General features: G+C 43.1%; 2 protein-coding genes across 4 annotated transcripts; both read left to right on the top strand.

The window, feature by feature from the left end:
• The first annotated feature begins 1,285 nt into the window (after window positions 1-1,285).
• Window positions 1,286-9,182, top strand: paxbp1 (PAX3 and PAX7 binding protein 1). The gene is made up of 18 exons (XM_086098057.1): window positions 1,286-1,696; window positions 1,948-2,058; window positions 2,211-2,408; window positions 2,506-2,727; window positions 2,805-2,905; window positions 3,070-3,293; window positions 3,547-3,736; window positions 4,956-5,079; window positions 5,821-5,923; window positions 6,021-6,136; window positions 6,219-6,418; window positions 6,505-6,652; window positions 7,270-7,391; window positions 7,490-7,566; window positions 7,642-7,708; window positions 7,895-8,041; window positions 8,133-8,287; window positions 8,456-9,182. The coding sequence occupies exons 1-18, from the start codon at window positions 1,402-1,404 to the stop codon at window positions 8,574-8,576; spliced, it is 2,721 nt and encodes a 906-aa protein (XP_085954183.1). The 5' UTR covers window positions 1,286-1,401; the 3' UTR covers window positions 8,577-9,182.
• Window positions 9,183-9,745: 563 nt separating this feature from the next.
• Window positions 9,746-26,363, top strand: slc7a1a (solute carrier family 7 member 1a). 3 transcript variants are annotated; one of them, XM_086098675.1, is made up of 13 exons: window positions 9,746-9,915; window positions 14,922-15,198; window positions 15,296-15,478; window positions 16,283-16,441; window positions 16,554-16,731; window positions 17,547-17,680; window positions 19,062-19,284; window positions 20,055-20,194; window positions 21,704-21,806; window positions 22,159-22,352; window positions 23,341-23,492; window positions 23,573-23,681; window positions 24,910-26,363. In XM_086098675.1, the coding sequence occupies exons 2-13, from the start codon at window positions 15,012-15,014 to the stop codon at window positions 25,092-25,094; spliced, it is 1,947 nt and encodes a 648-aa protein (XP_085954801.1). In that variant the 5' UTR covers window positions 9,746-9,915; window positions 14,922-15,011; the 3' UTR covers window positions 25,095-26,363. The 3 variants fall into 3 exon arrangements, with proteins under 3 accessions (XP_085954801.1, XP_085954803.1, XP_085954802.1); XM_086098677.1 differs by lacking the exon at window positions 20,055-20,194 and adding an exon at window positions 20,727-20,863 and having other exon boundaries at window positions 9,747-9,915; XM_086098676.1 differs by lacking the exon at window positions 9,746-9,915 and adding an exon at window positions 12,805-13,241.
• The last annotated feature ends 608 nt before the right edge of the window (window positions 26,364-26,971 follow it).

Raw genomic sequence — 26,971 nt, 5'->3', positions numbered from 1 at the left:
AAATGGGGCCGTGATTGACTGTAACTGTAATTGCCCACAAGATATCCAGAGGCCCACAAACGCCTCACAAAAAAAACTGAAATGAAGAAAAATGTTCTTCAATTTAAAGTATTGTTTGTCTTCATGTGATAAAAAAAAAAAAAAAAAAAGCAGCAAAAATGTTGAATGTATTGTGATCACTCTGAGTGCTCCCAAATGTGTGTAACCAACGACAGCACGAGCCAGACGTTATTGCCAGTCGCAGTAACGCCGCTGTCAGTTTCATCAAAAAAGAGGACGCAGTAGCGATTAAGAGGAGAGCGACGCGAGGGCCACTTATTCACTTTAGGATTTTAGGGACTTTAATTATAGCTGAGGAAACATGAGCATTTGCCCTAATTCACATTGAGTTGATGATAACTATTTGCAGTATGGCCGTGGTGGAACCCATGACAGAGTTTGCCTTGGGCCCCCCCATGCTCCTGTACTGAACAGGATTAAAATAAATAAATAAATACGTGGTTTATTACACGTGCATCTCAATAAATCTGAAAATCATTGAATACTTCATTAATTTCAGCAGTTTAATTTAAAAAGTCAAAGTCATACATCAAGTAGATTGACTGCACAGTGTGAAATATTTCATGTTTTTTTTCCCTTATATAATTTTGATGATTATCCTACAGCTACCAAAATTCATCATCTGAAGAAATGTAAATATTTCGAAAAGAAATTACGTATTTTCAATGTCTAATTTTTTTTTTTTACATTAAAAAATCTTTGTGCAGTTTGTCACTTTTTTAGCATAACTGCATGTGATAAATACGCGCACGGTCTTAAAGCGACAGCCACAGGAAGACATGACTTCAAATTAAGTAAGACAAACTCAGCCCCTCGCCTCCCCAAAGAAACTGTGGAGTGTGAGAGTCCGCACACTTTACTATAAAGCGAAGATCAAAGCAAATAGATGCAGTCAGAGTGAAACAGTCAGGGCTCTTCCTACTCATCTGGGCATTGGTGGAGCATGCATGATGTAGAAAAAGCTTTAACGTTACCTTTTTAAACCACACAATGCATCTTTAACATTGGAATGGTTGTGACATGTGTTGCTCTTGCTGTTGTTATTATTAATTATTATTATTAATTATTTATGATTATTATTATTATTATCATCATCATTATTTATGTTTGCTTTTACATAACTCTTTCTCAAATCATTTCGGAGCTGACCGTTGCATTTTGCAGTTTGAGCAGTAGGGGGAGTGATCAACTTTATAGCCACTAAAACAGTCACACTTTGCGAAAGAAGAAGCAGCGCACCAGGCAGAAAATGGCTCGCTAGGAGAATGGATGTCAACTCACCCGTGGTTGATGTCAGTTTATGGACACTTTAAGCATGCTTGATCACCGCTGATAACGAAAATGTTTAAAAGGATCAAACGCGCCAACTTCCGACGACGGAACGAGTCCGACGAGGACGAGCGGGAGGAAAATGTGCAGCCGATGCTGGCGCCGACGTTGTTCGGGCCTGTTTTGGAGGAAGTCCCGTTCCTGGAGACGTCCAGCGGCAACAACGACGTTAGCTTAAGCCCCGGCAGCAATGGCCTCGGGGGCGGTTTTAAAAGCGCCAGGAGAGACAAGAAGGTGAAAGACAGCGCTGTGGTGCTCGCACCCACGAAAGCCAGTTTGCTGAGTTTCGACGATGAGGAAGAAGAAGGTACCGCAACCGCACCGGCGTTCATTTTGGCTAGCGAACGGAGCGTGCTGTGCCGCCATTTTCACATTGTTCACTTGGTTTCTAAAATAGAATTCATATCAATAGCGAATTGTCAAAATCATGCAACGGGACAATTCGTCAATGCTACCTGACTGACAATACAATTATGTGCACCTCCGACTATTCGTAGTTATAAATTCACATATTCACTGTTTGCAACTGTCTTTGCTTCATGCCGTGGCTACAAACAGAAGGACCAGACGTCTTCCGAGTGAAAAAGTCCAATCACAGCAAGAAAATAGTCAAGCAGCTCAAGAAAGAATACAAGGAAGACTTGGAGAAGGGCGGTGTTGTCAAAACAGGTGGGGTACCATTTACTGACATGTTATTATATTCACTGAGAAATAAAGGACAAATTGGACAATATGAATACTCACACACTGGCTGCCAGGCACCATTTTGCCAAATTAAATGCAGTTCATTGTAATTTTGCATTTTTCTTTTTGCTCCATAGAAGCGGTGCCTCAACCTGCCGTTGCCATCAAAGAAGAATTGCTCAGCAAAGTGAGCAGTGAGCATGGCGAGGACGAAATGGAGGTTGATAGTGCTGACGAGCAGAGGGAAGAGTTGAAAGGCAGTCAAGTACCGAGGGTCAGCAACAGCACCGGAGCAACTTTCAACACGCTCTCCTCTCTCAACACTTTGAGACCTGGTACCGCTTTGCGCCATATTTCTCGCACCCAAAATGTATTGTTGCCATCGTCGGACTTTTTAAGGATTTCATTTTTGCCACCTACGTGTTTCTCTAGGGGAGATCCCCGATGCAGCGTTCATCCATGCTGCCAGAAAGCGGCGACAGCTGGCCAGAGAACTCGGAGGAGACGCCCCACTCGTCGAGACGGAAACCCCCAAGAAACGTATGGCGCAAGAAGACCAAGACGGCAGCGACGACGAAGACGAGGATGAGAAGAGGATCCGCTTCAGCGGCGTGCGGAGCAAAACCCAGAGGCAAAAGATCGCAGAGGAAATAGGTCAATTACCTGATTTTGGCATGTTGGGCACGTTTGCCGCCGTGGCTTGACTGTCGACTGCGCGCGTGTGTGTGAAGGTATCGAAGGCAGCGACGACGAAGCGCTAGATACGGGTCACGATGAAGAGGTGAGCCGGTGGGAGCAGGAGCAGATTAGGAAAGGGATCAGCATACCACAGGTGAGACTCCCTGAAAACCAGAACACATTTTGAGCAGTTGCTCTGTCTTGTAGTATGAAGGACCAAACATGCCTAAATAAAAAAATATATAAATGCAACTGGTGGCAGTCTCGAAAATACACGACAGTCCCAAGTGACCACGTCATCTTGTCTCTCTCGACCAGGTCCAAAGCAGCCAACCAGAGGACAGCTCGGCTTACTACCAGAACAGCTACGACACTCAACCTTACGGCGCTGGCTACAGCATGCCCTTCGCCTACAGCGTGGTGCCCCCGCAGGCCGGCAAGCCCCCGGGCCCGGCCGACGGCGCCGCGGCTCACTTCGGGCGGTCTGTTTGCGACTTGGCCCCGGTGTCCATTGATCTGGTAAAGAAACGCCTGCAGGATAGGTAGGTCATGTACAAGACAGGCCTTGTCATGTCGCCGCCTCTGGTCTCGGGAGACCCCGTAAAGCTACATACAGAGCTAACCACATACGCGGCTTCGGCCAGAAATGGCTTCTGAATTCTTACAACTGCATTTAAGCCTTCTGTTGCGTCTAATCATGCAATGTAAAGCAAATGTCCATTTGACCGACTTCCTACTCCCTGTTTGTTTTGTTTTCCTCCCCCTCCCCTCCCCCCTCGTTGTGTGTGTGCGCAGGCTCTGTCATATGCGCACGAGCCACAACGGCAACGTCAATCGCTACACGCAGATCCAAGAAGACCTCAATGCCTCTGAGGGCGCCATATTGCAGCTGGACGGCTCGTCCAATGACAATGCAGATCAATATCAATTCTTGCAAGAGATGCGAGGGTATGTTGGAGACTTGCTTGAGTGTTTCGGTGAAAAGGTAAGGGAGATTGTCTGCTCTCGTCTTAGATGTTTTGTGTCTGTAATATATGAGCACATGATGATGATGAAGTGACATACAAATGATTATTACGGCAGATAATTTATAAGTAACTGCAAATAGTTTTCAAAAACGTGGTGTGTTGTTAATATTGGGGCGCTAACATTGCCTCTTGTTTACATAATTGTGTGCACTTAACTTGGATGCTAGATGACGTCAGTGTTGCGATGTAGAAATGCTCGTCACGGGGCAGGAGAATTTAACACGCCTTTCTGTCAGGCGCACAACTTTGATACACGAGAAGGTGGAAAATGTCGGGTTACAATTTAGGATTGATACAAAATGGTGTCATGGAATAATAAAAGGGCTACGGGGGTTCCTTGTTAAGAATCCTGACACATTTCGAGCTAATTTTAACAGTGGAAAAATCTGTTGTTTTTTCATATACGTGGATTGTAACCATGATTTCAGTCGACTACGGCTCTGTCATGAATCAAGGAACCCCTGTATTGGTTTTATGCAATTCGATTTGTTTCTAGAGCACTTTAACAACAACCACAGCTCTACAAAGTGATATATGTAAAACCAGACAATAATTTGATAGTACGATAATAACTAAATAAATCGAGTACTCTTTTTTTTTTTCATTCCCTTTTGTTGCATGTTGTGTGAAACTGCTAGTAGAGGAGCAGCGTATACACTCAATACTTTTACGATTCGTCTTAAACTGTTTGAATGGATAGCTTGCTTGTGTAAGTGTAAGCCAAGAGAATATACGAAAGAAAACAGTGCTACACATTCTATATGATTGTATTGCATATTTAATTCAAAAAAAGTTTTTTTTCTCGCAGCACTAACTCCATGGAGCAACCTGCATCTTCTAAACTCATCAATGTTTGTTTTAATTCTAGGTGATCGCTCTAAACGTAGTCATAAGAGTGGTGGGATAGCAACCAACCTTAAAATGGATGCCTTAAATAATAGCGGAATGTTGTTCGGTGTTGGGTAAAAGCACATCTGTCCATTTGCTGTCATTTATGGCTTCAACCACTGGCGATTTATTTTGCTTTTACTCCACACTGGTAGCATTCCAGCCTCTTTCTTTTTTTTTTTCGTACGTCACGATCCTCTTTTCCCCGACAGCGGCGAGGTGTTGCTGTGACTCGGAGCCCTGCTTTTTGTGCGGTTCAGAGGTCACAGAAGGCGTCGTATGTTTCAGGTGCCCGCCGTCGAGGAGCTGGAGGCCGGCATGCACCAGTTACTAAGGCAACGGGCCTCGCGACTCATCCAGAGAAGACAGGATGATATAAAAGATGAATCGGCGGAGTTTGCAAGCCTTTCAAGTCAGTCCATCTTGAAGGTTTTTATGATTCATTCGAACGGCATCGTTAGTTCTGTGCGAGTGGGCGAGCTCTGTGTCTGTGTGTGTGTGTGTATGGTTGGGATTTGTACCCTTAAAAAAGGTGTGAGCGGGCTTGTTTGTTTGTGTGTGTGTGTGTGAGTGAGCATGTACACATGAGAAAAATATTGTCTAGTTTTGCACGGAGTCTCGCTGTCGGTGGGATGCCAGTTAAGTCACTTTAATTAAAAGGTGACAAAAGTTATCTTGTGATCTCTATGAGCTAACAAGTATCTTGCAGACAGGTAAGTGAACAGGAACTGAAACAAAAAAGCAGAATGGGCAGAAGATGAAATGATGGTTAAAGGTGGTCCTCTGTTTACTATTATTTATTGTATTTACGACTTTACTACTAAAACGAGGGCCCTTGCAATGTGTTTAAAAAAAAATAATGATGTGACCAGTAGGAGGTGCTGTTGATTTGGTCCCCACTAATTTGACATCATTATTTTTCTCCATTTTTTTGTCCGCTAACATTTTTTACTGATTGTTATTTTTTCCTCATGGCCAAATTCCCGCTTCCCGAGTACAAAGATGGACTTGTAACAATTATTGCTAGAAGAACATAATGGATAATAAAACTTGGGCCTTATGAAATGTTTAGCCGTGTTAATTTACGTGAGGTTATAGGGTTGATGTCCTGCCCAAACACAACTGGCCCTCACATCGCTCCTGTCTCTTGCAGATAAAGCCGTCATGGCTCCCAGTCTGGACTCGTTCGGTCGCGACCGCACGTTGCACCAAGAGAGCAGTCGCCAGAGGAGGATAGCGGAAAGAGAGGCCCGACGGTAAGACGAAGAAGAAGAAGAAAAAGGAAAAGCAGTTTAAAACACGCCGGCTAATGTTAAATCTTTTTTCCGTTTTTTTTTTTTTTTTTTTTGTCAGAGCTCGGCGACGTCAAGCGCGAGAGCAAAACGGAAAGTGGGCAGAGCACAAAGAAGGCTTGTCGTCCGATGACGAGGAGACGTCTACGGACATCACCAGCTTCAACATGGAACACGGTATGCGGTCACGTTGACGGGATTTGTCTTAATTGCCAGCGCGCCCAAACGTCAGCTGACGCAAACTTGCTCCCTTTTCCAGATCGTATCAGCAGAGAATGTAAGAAAGTTTTTGAGGACGTGGTGGAGGACTTCCATTCCCTGGACTTCATCAAATCCCAATTTGAAGTGTGGAGGAGGGACTACGCCGAGCGCTACAAAGACGCTTACATCGGCCTCTGCCTGCCCAAACTCTTCAGCCCTCTCGTTCGACTGCAGCTCATCACGTGGAGCCCTTTTGATGTGAGCGCTTTGGTTTTAAACCCGCGATGAGCTAAATCTCAAATGCATTCTTATTATGCGCTCTCCTCCCCCCCCTTCCCCTCCAGGTGCAGTGTGCAAACTTTGAGTACATGCTGTGGTTCGAGACGCTGCTGTTTTACGGCTTTGAGGAGACCAGCACGTTGCAGAAAGGAGACAGCGATATCGGCCTTCTGCCGGCGATCGTGGAGAAGGTTGTCCTCACCAAACTGAAAGGTAGCGGATGACATACTTGCACTTACGCCAGCTTTTCTTAAAAAGGGGAAGGCAGCCCCCCCCCCAAAAAAAACAATAACATGTTCTATGCAGCCCCGCTCGTCTATATATGGTATTCTGGTTAATACTGCGTTAGTGGAATATGAGTTGAGCAGGAAAATCCAGACTTTCCCCCCCCCCCCCCCATCGTTATTTGCCACTTGCTGTCGACTAAAGATGGCGTCAATGTTGCTCAGGGCTTGGGCAACGACCAATCACAGCTCACCTGTTTTTTGAAGCTGTAAAATGTGGCAAAATGGCTGGATTTTGCTTCATAACTCATATTTCACAAATGTAATATTAATCACTGTCATGTTTAGACTGATGAGGTCACATATAACATATTATTGTCAAGAAATGTTTATCGTTGAGTTTCCCTTTTAAGATGGAACGCAAAGGCAGCAGAAACAATGGGGAAAAAAGCCGAAGCCCCAGAATTGAACCCTGTGGAACACCATGCGTTCCCTTGTAAAATTCAGATTTTATAAAAGTCCTCCAATTTGGAAACGAAGCAAAATTTGAGGGGAAAATCTTAGCGCAGTTTCTCGACCTTTTGAGTCAATTCCGTATTTGCACAGTGTTGGCAGAACAAGTATGGGACCCGCTGTCAAGCAGTCAGACGGCACGGCTGGTGGGTTTCATTCGCAGGCTGATGAAAGGTTACCCAACTGTCCTGCATGGGGACAACCAATACACACGGGTAAGTAAGGCCTCCTCACAGAAACACATTCATGTGAATATTCTTTGTCTTGACATAAGCATTCTGAATCGACTTCTTTTTTTTTTTTATCTTGTCAGGAATTGTTGAAAACTGCCGTCCTGCGTGTCCGGCGGACACTGGATGAAGACGTCTTCCAACCCCTCTACCCCAAAAAGTATGCTGCGTTTTTGCTCCAATGGGTTTAGCGTACGCTGTATTATGCTACTATTGTGATTTTGCTTTTGTTTAGTTTGCTGGAAAACAAGAACGGTGGTCCTTATTTATTCTACCAGAGGCAGTTCTGGACATGTGTGAAGGTTTGTAGAAAATTCCCTCACTTAATTCACAGTTTGTGTGAAACCTATCTGTAGCTATTGGCAGAAAAACTTGCCTAATTGGGCTATTTTTGTTGCACTTCGTGTAATGTCCTAAGATGCCACAAGATGGCTCCAAAGCCTTGTTTTATAGGAAAGTAGTCTTAATAACTTGTCTTCTCTTGATAGCTGTTGGGGAACATCTTGCAATGGGAAGGGATCATCTCCACTTCCTGTTTGAAGGACCTGGCGTTGGACAGCACCCTGAACAGGTACATCCTGTCGGCGCTGCAGACCACCGACGTCAGCGAGGACAACGTTCAAAAGACCCAGAAGGTAAACTCTTCGTTGTTGGCAAGGTGCTGCGTTCAAGTGCTCAACGCTCACGCTCGCTTGTGCTTTTTTTTTTTTTTTTTTTTGCTCTCAGGTGGTGGACTGTTTGCCGATGCAATGGTTCAATGGGCTGAAGGGCCAGCAGACGCTGCCGCAGTTGGAGCCGCTGTGTCGCTATCTGGTCCATTTGGCCAACTCGTTGCACCGCAGTAGCTTGGGCACTTCCGATGTCGAGCGGCGCGTGACAAAGTGAGACCGCGTGTTTCTTTCTTTGTAGCTTAACCTTTTGTTTCGCAAGTCAGGCACGAAAAGAAATACAGCGCTCGCTTACGGAAATCCAACGGATGGGCCTTCCGCACGCTGTAAATAATTTTTTCTCGGATCACGATTCAACGTGATTTTTTTTTGTGCCCGCAGGGATCAAGTGAAAGAGATTGTGAAGATGCTGGTGTACATGAAGGCCGTGGACCACATCATTGCCGTGGCAGCTGAGCAAGGCATTAAAGACATCAAGTCTCTGTTGGAATCCAAGTCGTAGACCAGAAGCACGGCAGCACTCACAAGTTTAACTTCATTGTTGTTTGACTCTACGCTAAATTGGACTCTGGGCTAAATTTGCACTCTAAAAAAAGTTGGATGGACCAATGGGTCAATTTGTTGGGTCAAATTAACCCTTAAAGTGGATCGGTTCCATTTTTGATGCATAACTGGGTTACTTTTGACCCAACTGTTTTTAGAGCGTGCATATGGGATAAAACACATGTGTAAATATTGTGAATAATGTATAGAAAAGTTCCTGTCTTCATGCACTTGTCTAATATACTCTTGTATGATGCAGTCTAAGAAACACTGACTACATGCCAACAACATTCGAAATATACATTTGGACTTAAAATTAGTGGATAAAATATACTTCTAAAAAAAATACAGTTCATACTGAGTTGTGTGAAAACTGCCTTGATACTTCTCTCACTTTTCCTGCGCTAAAAGTGGCTTCCTCTTGCACCACACAAAGAACAACGCCGTCTCGCCAGCCCCCGTCCGTCTATGTACACCCATCTGAAAGTTGTACTGTAGTCTGGCTTTTTTTTAATTATTATTATTTGTCTGCTGCTTGTGAATAAAGTATACATTTGAAACGACACTACTGTATCTGATTTGTTTGGTTCCCTGTTTTGTCAAAGTGACCGATTTGACATTTTTAAAGCCCAAATTGACCGCCACTACGGTCAGTTATTCCCACCTGCTGTGCCAAAAGAGATAATCCGGGTGTGCTGCAGGAAATGATCCAATTTCACTGAAATGGTCTGAAAACTATTTTACTACAAACAAATGTACGACCGTGAGGGACATAACAGACCTTTCCAGGGTTACGACACAGTATACAATTATTTAATGAAATTAGCCAAATTAGATTGATATACTAGAATAATTCTGAAGGCTTTTATGAGAACGTTTTCTATTAGATTTTTTTGACTGATCGGTTTCCTTAAAAAAAAATCTAATCTGACCCAAGGTTTAAAAAAAAAAAAAAAAAAAATTTTTAAAAGGTGCAAAAATACCGTGCAAGAGTTCACACAAGATTTACAGTAGTTTGCATACCGCTGGCTTTAAATTCGGGTAGCCAGGTTGGCTACTATTACGCAACTGCGTCGGGCTCAGGGCGGGCGGGGCTAAAGTGTGAGCGTGAGACCACGTTTTAAAACCAAGTGGCCCCGGAAAAAAAACGAAAAAAAAAAAACGAACCCTTTTTCTACTCTTCTCTGCAACCGGATCGGAAAAGTTTGGACTTATACCGTGTGTCGCTAGGGTGTGTGTGTGTGTGTGTGGGAAGATAACTTTAATATCATCTGATGCTCTCGTTCAACTTATACAAGGTAAGCTACGCGTTGCTTCACTACTACAACATGTGCACGCGTACAATACCGAGCACTGTGTTCCTACTGCCTGGGATTTCATGTCCAGGTTTCGCAATAAGAGATTCGCTGGCACATTGTTGTCGTTGCAAATCACGTTTATTGAAGACCACCCGACACACGTGCACACTTACAAAAGATAAAGAACTGTTAAGGACTTGCTTCCCCCCCCCCGTCAATAACAATGCAACCCGCCTATGCAGCAGCCCCAACGGGGGCTTTTTTTTTTTACATTTTTGCACACATATGGTACAATGCATTGATTTAACTTCGATTAAATACTGTGCAGCAAATCTTAACTTCATGAAGTGAATTCAATCTTTTGAATACTGCACTGATAGTTACAATTTAGTTACTTGAAATGGAACAAAGTTGATAAAAAAAAAAAAAACATCTGGGCGTACAGCATCTAAACAAAAAAATAAACCAAACCTTTTTTCTTTTAATTTCATAAAAATATTTGTGTTTTTGTTTTGTTTTTTATTGGAGCGAGCCAATAAGGATTAGAGTAGCATAAGGGGCGACCGCAGCAATGCGATTGGATGCTGTGAAAAATTGCAATACTGAAAAACGCGAGAAAAATAAGACAATTTAATGCAACATCAATTAAAGTCATAGTATAAGACTAAAGCATGGGATAAGTCTCTTTTTTTGTGTGTGTTAAATAAGTTTCAGTTACTCGAAAAAAGTAAAAAAAAGAAAATGAAATACAAAGTTGAGTAAAAATGTAAATCTAAAAAAAGGGGCCATACTTGTATGACAAAGTAATATTGTGAAACAGCAAAAAGTCATGAAACGTAGGTCGTTAACTTCTCATTTTCAAACATTAGCATATGGCAGCTTCATTCTATTTAAAGTCTGATTTTCTATAAAGTCCAATATTTTTGGAATTTATTATTTTGAGTTGAATCCATTGAGAAAAAAAAACATGCTACAGAGGCCCCATCATGCGACAAAATACTGTTTTCATGGTCACACAAAAAAAGGAAACGTCACCCTCAGTTACAGCTGTACTTATTGCTTTTCATTTGATTTATTATTATCATTTATTTATTTACATCCTTGTACTAAGAAGGATCAAGATGGATACTGGAACTCGCCTTTTGTGTTTTTCTCAGTCTTCACACTATGAATATTTTTGACATGTTTTATGACCCGCCCACGAAGGTGAAGGGATGCAACAGTACAGGATTCAAATGGTATACGTGAGCTGCACTGAGGGGGGGTCGAGGGGGGGGGGCATCTGGAGTGAAAGCAGCAAGTGGTTACAAGAGAAGACACGTGAGCAACAAATCAAAAGTCGTGTGAAATGCATCACACGTGACCAAAAAGCACAAGTAGTACCAGGCACTATAAATAGTCCAGTTTATTGTAAGTAAACACAAAATCCTTCCTACAACACGTTGATTGTGTCCACCTTTTTGGAAGTTAAAAGCAGCCGTGCCGACGGTACGTCTCATTTATTTCCAGACCCGTCTAACTTTAGCTGCTGCGAAAGTGGGTCAGCAGCGGTCTGACTGTCGGAACGGAGATATCCTGTACGTCCAGCTATGGATATCTTATGCAAGAGCTTGTGTGGCGGCTTTCCAGGTTCACCGACATCGAACCCGCTCGCCGCTCCTGTGGGCTGCCATATTGTTTATGGAGTCAGTAAGACTAAATGTACTTCAGGTTTTTTAAAGCAGGGTTAACAATTATATAACGTAGTCGATGAGAATATGAGAAATTTGACCTCCTTCCAGCTGGACGTGGAAAACAAGGGCACAGCCGGCACAACCGGCACGTGTCGCCTCTTGTTTTTATTGACGCGCTCAGTTTACAAGGTTGGACTATTCTTTCACAACTACACAATCGCAATTGGGGATTGTTGTTAATATATTAAATATGTCTTTCAACGGTAATGCATCCAGCTACATGGATACAAATATTTTATCATCAATCTGCCCATGTTGGTGTTTACCAAATAAATTGGATTGCCTTGAAAATGTTCAATTAATCAAATGACTCACTGATTATTTAAGGCTATAATATGTGTTGTGTGTTTTACAAAATGTCTAACACACTATAGACAAACATGAATTTGATCTCATGTTTATAAACATGATGTAATATTTCCATGTGGAAAATCCTGACGTGAAGCAGGACACAATTGAAACAACATCCTACGCGATGATGTGTTTCGGCTCGGAACGGATAAACACATTTCAGCGCAGTGAGCGCGACGTTGCAGTTCTTTCGGACCCGCCGGAATACCTTCCACTCCGCTCTTTGTTCTGTTCTATTTTCATTTTAGCTTCATCAAAATGTCTGCCATCAATCCGCATGCGGGGTCACAGCGGCGAACAGCACCCGCATGCGTTGTAAATGTCAAGCGCCGTCTTCTCTTCATGCTCCTTTTCCATTGGCTGTCAAAGAACACGCCCTTGTTTTTTTTCACCTGCCACACCTCCACTGAAGGGCACCACTTCTATCTTCTACACGCTCGCTGACATTTTTCAACTCACTTAACAGCAAACGATCTGACAAGTTGTCACACTTCGCCAGAACGCCCACGCCCCGATTTCAAGCGAATTGTTTGAATTTAGAACCCGTCCCTCCTCCGCACGATGACCAGCGCTTGAGTGTGTACGCACGTCAGCGCCCGCTTGGAATAGCACAGCCATGTGATTCCCGCCCGATCCTATTTTGGAACCCTTTAAGTTGCCGCGCGCTCCTCGCTGGAGCTCAAAGAATAAGAGAACAAACGTGCCCATTTAATCCCGATTCTCTGGAGGCAAAGAAGAGTCAAGTAAGTGATTGTCGCCGTTCGCAATGTCGTTGTCGAGTTGCTGTGTTGCATCTAATTGACAGTCCTCCGGGGGGGGGTCACGGTATATATTTGCATTTAACCGCTAGTTGATCTTTGTTGTGCTATTACTTAAGCTAATGCTAAATGCTATCACCATCTTTTTTTTTTGCGCCGTCCCAGCAACTATTGGAGGCTAAAACTTGATCTCTGAGCAGCGACGGCAGCGTTAGCCTAAGCAGGACTACATTTCCCATAATTCTTAAGACAAGCAAGCAGGAAGTAGTTCTCGTTGAGATATGACGAAAACGCACCAGCTAACAGATATGTTTTTAATTAGCCTAGCATCGCGACGACGATTGTGTGATTGGCACGCACGCGGCACAAACTATTGTCTTGTTGACGGGACGTGCGTAAAAGTGAGACAAAACTACGGGGCTGGCGTGCGAAATCAGCCGAGACTCGAGACGAGACAACCCAAAACGGGACCGTCCCGGATAAGGTGCGACATCTGGGTCAGCCTAAATTGCTCGTGGCGGCGGGTTCGCCATCCCTGATTTAAGATGTCCTCATTTATGCCGCTTAATTGTACCAACGGTCTGCTTTTAACTCGGCACTCCGTTACCTAAACTTAGTCACTGAGGAGGTCATGCGGTTCATAAAGACAGCTTTGATTTACCGTTTCTGTGTGTGGTTCTGTAAGCACTCAACCAGTCGTGCTATTTTTACGCACTGCTTTTTTTTCTTTTTTTTTTAATGGATTTGACAGCCAGGTTTATTTAAATCTCTCTATCAAAAGGCAATTTGACACCAATTTTACCTGTAATCGCAATTATACGAGGTTTCAAAGCTAACTACTAAGTTTCCACAAGGGTGTGACATGACTAATCACCGTCTGCGTGACCTTTCAGAGTTTGGGTCACCATGTCAGTGAGTTATGGAACGGCGCCATCATCTGTGATGATCACGCTCATTCATGGAACCTTCTGGATTCCTTCCCAATCACTCCAAAAGAACCAGAGTGATTTAAAAAAAAAAAAAAAAAAATCCCCGTCCCACTTTCTTTCCCTCAAGCTACTCCCTTTACATGAACTTAACACTAAGGAATGTAAAAGAGATGTTGAACTGCTTTTTATCATCCAGGGAGTATTTTCCACGAACAGTTGTGGCGTTATGCGCTGTAATGGTTTTGGTGCAAGACGGCTGAACACAATCTGCGGCAGTGATTGACATCAAATTTGTTCAAACAACAAAACTGAATCATAACATATCTCTATCCGGATTCTATCCCGCTTATCCTGTTCAGGATCACAGGAAGCTGGAGCCTATCCCAGGCGGACACCCTGGACTGGTCGCCAGTCAGTCCCCAGGGCACGCATAGAAGCGAGAAAAGAAAACAAAAACTGTGTAACATTAATCCGGAGGTCATTAAATACCCATTGGGCAGTTTGCAAGCTAACAGCTAGCATTAGCAGCTAACGTTAGCCATCAATTATGCTGCTCGTCTTTGTCCTACATCTTCAGTTTCACTCAACGACTATCGACGCCCGGCTAAGCGTTACATCAATTCATCTCGCATGGGACAGAAATAGTGCGGAATTTTGGACAGGTCATTGTGACATGCAAAAAGTCTTTGAACTTGAGTGCGCTCACTTGATGCTAACTTTTTTTTGGTAACTGTTGCAACATATTTTCCTGAAATATTTATGTATTATTGCTAAAAGTGGGCGTTCCAACATTGGGGTTCCACTTAATGGATATGGATTGCACGACTTGTGTCATGACATGAATATTTGTATCAAACAGTCCGTTCAGGGGGATTTGGTTCCACGTCTGCGAATTGTGTTATGTAACGCGTGTCAACAAAACATCCAGCAATAAAAAATGGATTATCCATCGACTTTTTTACATTTTTGGACACTTGACAAGAAATTGTGGATTTGGGATGTGTGTTACGCAACACAGGAAACTGTTCTACTTAAGTTAGTCCAGTATGTCCATAGTGTAGATCTGATTGCAAGTGTGACCGCTAAAAGCGTTGCCAAAGCTATGCGCCTCTCTGCCAGTGGCTCAAGCGTCTTCTGTTAACCGCTGTATATAACTGGCCGCCTCAAACCTGTTCTCATTTCTACCAAGCGAGACAGAGTCTTTCATCGCTAAACCTTCTCCTTCCTCCCAAAAGGTGTACGCCGCTTCTTCCCTGTGACCCCCCCCCCCCCCCCTAAAAATCGCAGACGACCGATCGACCCGCCTTTTCCCTTCGTTCGGACCAATGGGGCTGGATAAACTCGTCCGGTTTGGGAAGCAGTTGCTGAGGGTCAAGGTGGTGGACTGCAACACGGAGGACTCCCGCCTGTCGCGATGTCTCAACACGTTCGACTTGGTGGCGCTGGGAGTGGGCAGCACGCTGGGGGCCGGCGTCTACGTGCTCGCGGGTGCTGTTGCGCGGGAGAATTCAGGTAATCGCCGTCTGTGATTTAAAGCTTCCCTGTCTGTCGTACGCCGTTTATTAAGTCTTTAATTCCGAGCCTTGTGTGTGTGTGTTGCCACTTTTAGGTCCCGCCATAGTGCTCTCTTTCCTGATAGCAGCTTTAGCATCAGTCCTAGCCGGCTTGTGCTATGCTGAATTTGGAGCTCGTGTTCCCAAGACGGGCTCGGCTTATCTGTACTCTTACGTGACTGTTGGTGAACTCTGGGCTTTTATAACCGGATGGAACCTCATACTCGCCTATATCATCGGTGAGCCTGCATTTCCTACTCTTAATAAATACCAACGAGAGCTGAAATGTTATCCCCTTGCGGCCAATAAAACATGACATTAAATCAACCTGATCTGATATGAATGCGTAATTTTCGATGTCAAATTTCAGCCAAATGCGTAGTTTCAATGAGACGGATCCAATTAAAACCAGGGTCGGCGCTTCAATGAATTTTGAGCATCCCTCAAATCCTCAACACTCGGGCCATGGGACGACCCTTCCGTCATCGCCGATCCGTCAATATTTCAAGGCATTGTCATTCGTCATCCCACAGCGAAATGGCCGATCTCTAAGAAAATTTGTAGGCATTAATAATTTTTTAGATAAAATATTATTTATTGGGATTAAAAAAATATATTCTAAAAAAAAAAAATGCCACAATCCCCCCAAAATTAAAATGGCCTGAAAATGTCCAAAAAGTGGCCCAAAAAAGGCAGAAAACATTTAAAATAAAATTAAATAATAATAAAAAGGAAGAAATTCTGAAATTTTCCATTAAATGTACACAAATTGCAACAAAAAAAAGTCTGAAAATGTATTTTAAAAAAGCACGAAAGTCCGTCAATCGTCAGCAAAATGGCCATTCCGTCATGGACGCATTGCCGATTACATTGACGGATGAAAACCTATTTACGGCGATGCGTAATCAGCCAAATTTTTCAAAGTTTCCCGTCATTCGTCAATCATCAACAAAACAATGGCCGCAAATGCCCATTTCTCATGACCAAACCGCATCAAATGTTGTTTTCAATGTGACAAAAAACATGAAGTCTCACTCATTCAGGTACTGCGAGCGTGGCCAGAGCTTGGAGCGCTACCTTTGATGAGTTGGTCGGGAAGCGGATAGAGGAGTTCTGCAGAGGGCACATGCAAATGAATGCGCCAGGAGTTCTGGCAGAATACCCGGACTTATTTGCAGTTGTCATTATAATCACCCTCACAGGTAAAAATAAATAAATAAATAAATAAATCATCTTAGCTTTTAAAACCCATTTCCCCTCTTTCCGACCATGTGATTGATCATCTTTTCTCCTGTTTCTTCTTCACATCACAAGGTTTGCTGGCATTTGGAGTAAAAGAATCTGCAATGGTCAACAAGGTTTTTACTTGCATCAACATGCTAGTCCTGTGTTTCATGGTGATCTCTGGACTGGTCAAAGGTTCTTTGAAGAATTGGTACCTGGACCCTGACGAAATTCTGCATGCCAGCAATGGCAGCAACTCCAGCTTCAAGTAAGGACACGCTCGCATACACCCGCACTCACTAATAGCGTCCTAAAGAATGAGACAAAAGGCCTTCAGATTTCATCAAGCACTTAAGGCCCGCCACAACCTGAAAACCAACCGAGCTGTTGTGCAGCGATCGGCAACGAGCCTCTCACGAGTGTTGCAAATTCGTAGATGTGGCATCCAATCAAAAATTGCACGAGCTTGGGTTTTAGTAAACGAGACTCATTTGGCCGTCAACCACCATACAAAAGAGTAGATATACGTTGTATTTTACAATAATACTTATTTATAACTATATTTGTATTTTCATCTGTACCTTGGGTCGATCAGCCATGCATCAGAGAAAATTAAAAATATTTTCCTTTTTCATTAATTGTACATGTCGTTCTTCTCCCAGACTTATTGGTGCAACCGTACGTCATACCCAGCGGTAATGTCGCCGTAAGAGGCAGAAAATAACGTGAAAACGCCACATAGATATCCATGCATTCAAGTGAGGCGGGCTTTGTGAGTGGCAACGTAAGATGGCCGCCGGTGGCTTCACTTCTCAAAAACGGCGAGTAAGCGTCATTGTTAGCTCATTCATACAAGTCCACGGTTGCACCAATAGATGTGCGGTGCTTCTACTTCAGCAGATGCCACTTTGCTAGTTACCGCCACCTACAGGATTGGAGTGGAACCTTTTGCGACGGCTAACCATTTACATTTACATTTTCTATGTTTATTCCTTCATTCGTATTCATCTCAGAGCTCATTTACAAATATGACAGCTGTCTTGCTCATAATCCAAGTTCCTTCCCCCCCCCTTCTGCGTTTAGTTTCACAGACGTATTGCCAACGAGAGAGGAACTCGGAGTTGGTGGCTTCATGCCATTTGGTTTCTCCGGCGTCCTCTCCGGAGCCGCTACCTGTTTCTATGCATTTGTTGGATTCGACTGCATAGCAACCACAGGTCAGTGTTGATTTTGGTTGGCCCTCGAGTCATCCTCTAATTTCCCCCATGCCAAATATCACCCAGTGGACATACTTTTGGGGGGCGTGTAACTCGATCTGGAGCAGAGATCGTGTCCCCAAAAGCTTGTCCAAACATTTGGCGCTATTACATAAGTGGGGCATAGACAAACGTGAACGTTTTAGAGTGCTCGGCCCAATGCGAACTGTGACCCCGGCAACCAGAACGACTCGGACAACCTTCCTTTTATGTACTGTAAGCTTGTAATCTGTTCACTCTGTAAAAAATTAGGTCTTTAAAAGCTTCCTCCCACCCCTCCGTGTGCTGAATTCTAATTGGCTCCCGCGCCGTGTTAACCCTGAGCAATTATTTGAGCTTTATTTACGAGGGCGTTTCAGTCAGACACACGGCAGAAAGACTTTAGTGTGTGTGATCTGGGTCAGCCGGTGGCTTTGACCTGTCAAAAACAGTGAAAGGACCCAGACGGGTTTTTTGCGCGCGCTCCCGTCATCGCAATGCGATATTCAACTGCACAACAAGTCCCGAGTGTTCGTCTCGGGAACGTGGTTGCGTAATGGCCTGCAGTTGAATAGTCGGGTGTTTGGGTGCTACCGGTGCAAAAAAGAAGCTCCTTGTTGCAAAAATGCAGCGGAAACGATTATTAAATCAATCACTTTGCACCGTCTTTCCACAATGTTTGCATCCATAGAGGCCTGAAAACTAAATTAGGCTAACGTTTAAAAACATTCATTTGTTATGACCAAACACTGACATAGGAGGACAATTTATTAACCCCGTGAATCCACCTGCTGCTATTCAACAACAGAATGATCTTTGTGCTCAACTAAACAGACCCAGATTTATTTGCAATTAACTCATTCATTGGCAGCCATTTTCTGTGAAGCAACCCCCTTCACTCCCGGCTGTTTTACTGTATTTTGACTATTGCTATAAAAACATGGAACCTACCAAAAGAAAGATTAGAGTAAAAAAATCAAATAATCTCTCTGTTTCCGTTTAAAATATAACCAAATTTAATAATTATTCACAAACCTGTTTAAGACAGTGGGGGGAAAAGCTGGTTGCAACATGGCCCTGGTTGATCTCTTATACTCTGCTGCCACCTGCTGGCCGTTTTTGTAATAACTACCATTGCTTCAAGCGTCTCTCTTCAGTTCAGAGGCTGCATCAAAGCCTTCTGTATGTTCTAGCATTTTTTATTAAAAAAACGTATAAATACGTCTTTGGGAACATGCCAATATTTAAACTCGAACATATTTATACGTTTTCGGAAGCAAATGAGTTCAGTAAATTGAGATGAAATCACCATTTCATGGCGCAAGCGTACCTAATGGCGGTTTGTATTTTGATGACATTTTAGGAGAGGAAGCGAAGAACCCCCAGCGAGCCATCCCGATCGGCATCGTGTCGTCGCTGCTCATCTGCTTTGTGGCCTACTTCTGCGTTTCCGGCGCCCTCACGCTCATGATGCCGTACTACCTGCTCGACAGCAACAGCCCGCTGCCCGTCGCCTTCAAGTACGTGGGCTGGGACGGCGCCAAATACGCCGTGGCTGTCGGCTCCCTTTGTGCGCTGTCCACAAGGTGAGCGCCCGCATTGATGCGCTTTCGGTCTCGAGGTCTATTTGTGTATGCGGCGTATTTTTAAAGTCTTGGCCTGCGAGGAATTTAGTGTCATCGGACTGCATGAGCGGATATGAGACCACCAAAAGGTCACTGCTAGCTGCATCTTTTCTAAAAATCCGTCTCGACAGGAGTCGTTTATGTACTTTTGACTCTCGCATGGACTCTCAGAAGACGAACATTTCAGCAGTTGAACTCGATTTATATATTTTGCTGGGCCGCCACAAGTTCAGACCTCTTTTTGAGGGTCAAGGCTTGGTTTTAGAGTTTAGGTTTGAATTGGGTTATGGTTGAGGTTAGGGTAAGGAATAGGGGTAGGCAATCATTTTTGACAGTTGGGGTTAGGGGGAGGGGCTAGGAAATGCAATATGTCAATGAGATGGCCCCCATTACCGGTAACCACTCAGTCCTTGAGACGACATTGACATATAAATCCCTATGGGGGAAATGTTTGATAGATGAAAAAATGTCTTTGAATTTCATTTGACTTCTGAGGGTCCATTGTAATTTGGTACGACTTATTCCAAGCGATACGATGCAAACCGTGCTTTTAATTGCATTCCGCTGTCTCACTGCATGTGTTGTTATGTTTGTGACTTCGGACGAATGCTTTGTCATAATTGTTGACTATTTGAGATGATGCCTCATCATGTGTGTGTGCACCGCCTTCTCACGTATATACGGTGACTCTATTTCCTGGTCCCCCCCCCCCCTCCCCCCACCTCTGGTAGCCTGCTGGGCTCTATGTTTCCAATGCCCCGCGTCATCTGGGCTATGGCTGCCGACGGGCTGCTTTTCCAGTTCATGGCCAAGATCAGCCCGCGCAGCAAAACCCCGCTAACTGCAACCCTCACCTCTGGCATAGCGGCAGGTGAGACACTAACACGCATGTTTTCGGACGGCCATTTTGCGGTTTCTTTTTCATGCTGCAGGGCTGAGGACGCCAGATTGTATATTGTGTTTGGGTTTTTTTGAGGGTCCGAGAAGAAGCCAGTACCGAAGCATGCAAAAGGAACTTACTAATCCTCTCTTAACGTCGTGCAATTTCTACTCAGAGGATAAACGCATGGTGTCGATATCACGGATATTTCTTTAGAATCGGTGTTGGAATGCGGATTGAAAAACAAGTTCGGAGTCGGTTCTTATTCGAGAGCAATTTTCTGCATGCAAGCATCAAAATATCAACAAGTCCACCGTCGTGGCCTGCTGCTCATTTGCAGCCGGTTTCACAGCCCGCTGCTTTTTCCGTCTGTGGCAAGACTGCAACTTTCCAACGGCATTCGTTTCCTATTGACTAATCATTTCCCCCCTCCCACTACTGACCTTTCTCAATTCCACCCGCCCATGCCCCGTTCTCATGCCTGTCACCCCAATCTGTTGTTTACCTCCCCACGCCACCCCAGTCTGTTGGGTTCCATGTTCCCCCTGCCTCGTATCATCTTTGCCATGGCTCGGGATGGCCTGCTCTTCTCCTTCCTGGTCCACGTCAGCGAGAGGAAATCCCCCATAACGGCCACTATGACTGCCGGGGTTCTGTCTGGTAAGACGAATAGGGGACGCAAAGATATTCTGCACGGGACCGGAATGATGACTTGTATTTAAAAAGATGTGCGTATGCTAACGGGAGAAGCTACCCTCCCCCTTGAGTAGCCTTCCGTTATCTGCAATTAAACCATTTGCATTGGAGAGGACTAAGCCATGATGAGACATTGATAGCCAAATATTTAGAATTGCCGAGATTAATAAATACCGTAACTTTAACACAATATGATCTCCAACCCGTTTTGTTTTTTTTATCATTTCAAACTCATGTAACAGCACAAAGATTAAAATTGAATAGCTACAAATTAGGGCTGCTCGATTATGAAGAAAAACGATTATTTATTTATTTTCAAAACAAGAAAATGTTTAAACGGAAATATTATCAAGACAAATAAAATTATTTGAAACACTACAATTATGCAAGTTCCTTTTGGATAAAACAAAATGTATTAAATTAAAAACTCAAAATTAGTGTTAATATTTTTTTTTGTTTGACGATTCTGCTGATTTTGTAATTGTGCAGTGCAATAATTGGAATTTTTGCAATTTTGCTCCCAAAAACGTAAAAATACGTTCTATTTTAAACATTGCCCAAAAACGTATTTATACATTTTTTGTTTGTTTCTTCATGCTAGAGCATACAGAAGACTTTGATGCCGCCTCTGACCTGAAGAGGTGGCTTAAAGCAATGGTAGTTATAGCAAAAACAAAACAAAAAAAATGCCAGCAGCTGGCAGCAGAGTATAAGAGATCAACCAGAGCCACTTTTTTTTTTATAAAAGAGCAGATTACAACCAATTTTCTAATGACCCGTTTTTCCTTCGTTCTCCCTTTCAAGCAATCATGGCATTTCTGTTCGACCTGAAGGATCTGGTGGATCTGATGTCCATTGGAACCCTGCTGGCCTATACATTAGTGGCTGCCTGCGTCTTGGTCCTAAGGTCAGTTGAGCACGTTCAGAATCAGCAAAAGGGGTCTCGCGTCCGTCCATCCGGCTACATTTGCCGCACGAGCGGGACGTCGGCGCTTCATCGGCACACGCTCAGCAATCCTCGCACCGCAACGTCTGCTCCCAAGCAAGCATTCAAATTGAGCCCCGCGTCCCGTACTGAATGCAATTTCACACCTCATCATCTTTTAGAGCGCTGCGCAGATTTTCAACGGCGTGTGCCGACATTATGATTGACAGAACGCATAAGCGGGATTTTATTGCCCGCTAACGTTTTGCCTGACGGCGAGGACACGGGTTGCCGCGGCCAGCTTCAAGTTGATGCGCCCCCGTTTGATTGGCAGGTACCAGCCCGAGCAGGCCGGCGCCATGTATCAGATGGCCAATTTGCAGGAGGAGATGGAGCAGAGCGACGGCAGTATGGGCATCCTGCCCGGGGTGGAGGAGAGGTTGCGCTTCAAGACGTTGTTCTTCCCGGACAACTTTGAGCCGACCTTGCTCTCGGGCTTCACCGTCAACATCTGTGCCTCTGCTATGGGTACGCCGCAATGCACAGCAGCTAAACATTCAAAAAAATGATTGAACAAATGAGGTTGAAAAGGTTTCTCAAACCAGGGACTAATTTACAGCATTGGTGTCCAAACTACGGATTGGGGGCCATTTGCGGCCCGCCGTCTATTTTTGAGCGGCCCTCAGCATTTATTTAAAAATAATAATAATTGGGCCTGACGACTAATAAATTTGCCTTCTACAGCTTTTCTACCTGTGCGACGGAACAACTTACAACTAAAATAGTAACAACGTTTCTCTTTGTAATTGAATGAATATATTCCAGTTTCAGAAGCAAAAATATTTTCTTCCACTTTCTGCTGTTTGTGCTAAGGTGATCACAGAAAGGATTAACTAAGATCCTCAAGTAAACGCCGCTTTAAAAATTGTTACTGATTAGTCTTGCTTTAATTCTGAATTTTGACATCTGTTCAGGGCAGGGGCGTATCTATTCCAGTGGAATGCAGGGGTTTGAACCACCCGGGGGGGGGGGGGGGGGGGCGACACAAACTCTTTGCCTTATTGCCTTTTAAGTCGATTTTTTTTTACCCCCTCATTATTTTAAATGTCATGGCAATTATTTATGTTTTGTCAATTTTAACCTAACTGTCAATGAAAGGACCAAATTCATTTAAATATTTAGCCATTTTTGCTAGCTGCCCTGTTGTTAGAGATACTTTACAGAATTACAGTCAGTATTGTCAACTATATTTAGTGACTTTTCCAACTTTCTAGCATCAAAGGAAAAAAATCAACTACAAGTTAAAATTCCTGACGCCAGTTTGAGAACACGTTTTCATCCAGACAATTGAGATCAAAAAAATAACCAGACCTAAGATCTGGCAACATTTTTATTTTAAACGGGTTGCCAAATGTGTCATCAAAATCACAACATGCGGATATAAATAGCATTGAAATCGGATTGGATTTGACAGACATTCAGGTTTTGACTCCACTATTTTTTTGCTGCTATGCAGGACTGCTGATCCTGGTTTTCAGTGCTTTGGCAGTCCAGGGAGGCTCAGCGACGTGGAACATCGTATTCCTCAGTATTATCTTCATTGCGTGCCTCCTCCTCACTTGTATTGTCTGGAGACAGCCGCAGAGCAAAACAAAGCTCTCTTTCAAGGTTTGCGTCTTCGCACCGAGCGAAACGAAACGGGACTTCCTATGCAGCTCTCAGCCTTCCTGTCATATTTTGTTTTGTAGGTTCCGCTGCTGCCGATTCTTCCGGTCATCAGCATGTTTGTTAACGTCTACCTGATGATGCAGCTGGATAGAGGCACCTGGACGCGCTTTTCCATTTGGATGGCTTTAGGTAAACGGGAGTCGGTGTTGGCGAGTCGGCGTGGGCATAAGCGGCGGCGGTTTCTGGCATGCGCATCATGTGCGGCCCGCACGCGCCGGCATTGCAGCCCGTAAAAATCCGGTCATGTTGTCAAACAAGTAAAGAGAGCTCTGCCGTTTGTTTGCCCAAGTTTTTTTAACAGCCACTTTCCACTTTAATTGAACATTGGTTGATTTTTAAAAAGCGATTTATTCATTTTTCGAGTCCTTCAGGTCGAATGAGGAACTGTCACAAAGACTCATTGAATTTGCTCTTTAGTTCCTTTCCTGTGGATCTCTAAGAAAATTAGTAGACATTAATATTTTTTTATGTTTGTTTTTTAAGATAAAATATTATTTATTGGGATTAAAAAAATATATTCAAAAAAAAATGCCACAATCCCCGCCAAAATTAAAATGGCCTGAAAATGTCCAAAAAGTGGCCCAAAAAAGGCAGAAAACATTTAAAATAAAATAATACAAAAAAAGGAAGAAATTCTGAAATTGTCCATTAAATGTACACAAATTGCATCAAAAAAAGTCCGAAAATGTATTTAAAAAAAGCACGAAAGAAAATGTTTAAAAAGTCACTATAAAATGTCCCCCAAAAAACAAACGAAGAAATCCTGAAAATTACCATAAAACGTCCACGAATTGTCAAAAAACGCCAGACCATAAAATGACCAAATGTCAGCACCAAAAGTCAAAAATGATATATGAAAAATTACAAAAATATATATTATATAATAAATATAATCAATAAAAACAAACCAAAGGTGAATGACTAAAAATATTCAATTCAATATTTATTTGTCATTGCAAATAACATGGTTATAAACAACCAGATAACGTTACGAGCCCCAAATACTGGCATCGTGTGTCTACAAAGTGCAGAAGTCAACTGCATTAATCATATCAAAAATAATAAGCATGAAAAACACAAAAAGTAGTGGATAGTAATGCCTAAACCATAGTTTAATGCAGTGGTGTAAAAATATATTTATAAATTAAAAATAAAATTTGGGATGCTTTTATTTTGTGCAACTTTTGTGCTCTCAGCGTTTCCTTCATCCCAATCTTCAAATGTTTTGCGGCTGCAGACAGATTTTTTTAAATATACCCCCCCCCCCCCCCAAAAAAAACAGGTTCCTGACCCCCCCGATCTGGCTCCAGTCCCATTTACAACATTGCGAACAACAACTGCATTTGTTCCCCTGCAGGTTTTCTGATCTACTTCTGCTACGGCATCCATCACAGCGTCGAGGCGGCGGCGGCGGGCGCCCGCGCGTCTCCCGACACGGAGATGAACGGCTTCAATCGCGATTCTGTGTCCACCACCCCCGAAAAGGAGGCCTTCCTTCACAACGGCGTCGAGGTCAGGGAGGACGACGACGGAGACTTGTAGGCCCGCTTTTTTGATTCGCATACGCGACGCGACGCGCTGCCTCCGGCGACCGCGTCATTTGGACAGCATGTCTTATTGGCATTAAAAAAAGACAAGGAACGTAATGCTTACTTACGCACGGGAAGGTCTTTCTTGACATGCACCAGTACATTCTATAATTGCCAACACTTATGTAAGTGATGTTGAAATGCCCCCCCCCACCCCCCCTCCCTCCTCTTCTGGCAGGACACATTAACACAAATAGCTCAGTTCTAATGTTATTGCTATATTTGTCAGTGGCAGCAAAAATGGCCGCACCTGTTGAGGCAGAAGCGGAGCGATGGCGGCGGTCACGTGTCCAGAATAAGCTCGCGAGGAGCCGTCGTACTTTGGGATCGAAGAGATGAATCTGACCAGTGTTGAGCATGGCGTGAACTTTTTCACAGTGCTGGCTGCTGTGTCCTTTCGCACCCCTTGCTTATGACATTGTGGATTTTCAAAACAATGTGAAACCGTGCATTGTATTTCTTTGACTTTATTTTTTATTTTTTATTTTTATTTTTTCTTTATTATACACGTTACCCAATTTTATATCATTCGATACGTTCCCCCATTATTAAGGCCTTTCATCAATAAAAACTTTTTTTTTAATTTTAGTTACAGAAGAATTGGATCCAAATCATGAACGGCTGCATTTTGTTTGAAAAGTTTGTACACAATTATAGTAACACGTGGCTTGTATTTACATTAGCCACAACTATTGCTAGTTTGCGGTGAAGGTCTTATTTTTAAGGCCATTTACCGCGCGGGTTGGGAATATAGAATAAAGAAAACGAGAATATAATAAAAGGATATGTACATATGTTTTTGTTTATATTACTTCCAAGTAAATTATTTGTAAATGTTGGGAGTGGTTTGTTTCCATTTTGTACGTCTGGTGTACAAATTGTCTCCACATGGCTCGATGACAGTGATGTTGTACAGTTACACGTGTTCTCGGGATGGTTCGAAATCCCCGACTTCGCTTCCCGTCACTGGAATTAGCACAAGACGAGACTGTCGTTGTGAGTTGGAACGGGTTTGTGTGTGTGTGTGGATAGGATTTTAGGTTCTGCTTGTATCTGAGCTTTTCAGGAGACGCCAAAAAAAACAAAAAAAACAATGTGCTGTACAGTGATAATAAACTCCACGAATTGTGTATGTTTGCCATTTGAACTTGCTTAAACCTGTTTTGTTCATGCAGACAGAAATTTGCTGGTTATCTGTCTGAAAGAATAAAAAACAATATTGTCGTTTTTTTCTTTTCTTTGAATTACGTAGCACTCAATTTTGTCATAAAGAGTGGATCCCACTTTTCCCGATGATCACAAAACTGGAGGATGCTCGGCTGGAGTCCATTTTGATCATTTATTCAAATGCATTTCTCATTGTCACCGAATCAACATCCTATCCATGTAGAAAAAAAAAAAAATATATATATATATATATATCACACCAATTGTTAACTATACACTCACCATTCACAATGCCCAATTTATTTTTTATTTTATTTAATTTAATTAACTGTCTTTTGATATTCCATCACCATCTTCTGGTACGTTCTGGACTAAATAATGTCATGAGATTTTTAAGTAACAATATTAATATTATTGGGGCCACACTAAAGGGAAAAAAAAAGAAAAGAAATGTTAAACGTACAAGTTTATGTATGAGAATAAAAATAAGATTGTAACTATGAAAAAAGAACTTCATGGTATTTACCGGAAATATGCGTCTTGACTTCAAGCTGAAACAAATACACCAACAAATCGAAAGTAAACATGCATGTGTGCTTTTGACAGGAAAACATGTCTGCATTTTCTGGATGGAAAGCCATCAATGAGGTCATCGTATGACGA

This window comes from Leptonotus elevatus, chromosome 16, assembly GCF_054856555.1.
Source record: "Leptonotus elevatus isolate MCC_2025b chromosome 16, RoL_Lele_1.0, whole genome shotgun sequence".
NCBI lineage: Eukaryota > Metazoa > Chordata > Actinopteri > Syngnathiformes > Syngnathidae > Leptonotus > Leptonotus elevatus.
The sequence above is the reverse complement of the archived record's forward strand: the minus strand, read 5'-3'. Positions and strand labels throughout refer to the sequence as shown.

What these genes read in the sequence shown, in the direction of transcription:
- paxbp1 (XM_086098057.1), top strand. Translation starts at nt 1,402, where the DNA reads ATGTTTAAAAGGATCAAACGCGCCAACTTCCGACGACGGAACGAGTCC. An exon ending in GGAGTTTGCAAGCCTTTCAA is followed by an intron (nt 5,080 to 5,820) that starts GTCAGTCCATCT and finishes TGTCTCTTGCAG; the next exon opens with ATAAAGCCGTCATGGCTCCC. An exon ending in CAACCCCTCTACCCCAAAAA is followed by an intron (nt 7,567 to 7,641) that starts GTATGCTGCGTT and finishes GCTTTTGTTTAG; the next exon opens with TTTGCTGGAAAACAAGAACG.
- slc7a1a (XM_086098675.1), top strand. Translation starts at nt 15,012, where the DNA reads ATGGGGCTGGATAAACTCGTCCGGTTTGGGAAGCAGTTGCTGAGGGTC. An exon ending in CTTTGTGCGCTGTCCACAAG is followed by an intron (nt 19,285 to 20,054) that starts GTGAGCGCCCGC and finishes CACCTCTGGTAG; the next exon opens with CCTGCTGGGCTCTATGTTTC. An exon ending in TTCCATTTGGATGGCTTTAG is followed by an intron (nt 23,682 to 24,909) that starts GTAAACGGGAGT and finishes GTTCCCCTGCAG; the next exon opens with GTTTTCTGATCTACTTCTGC.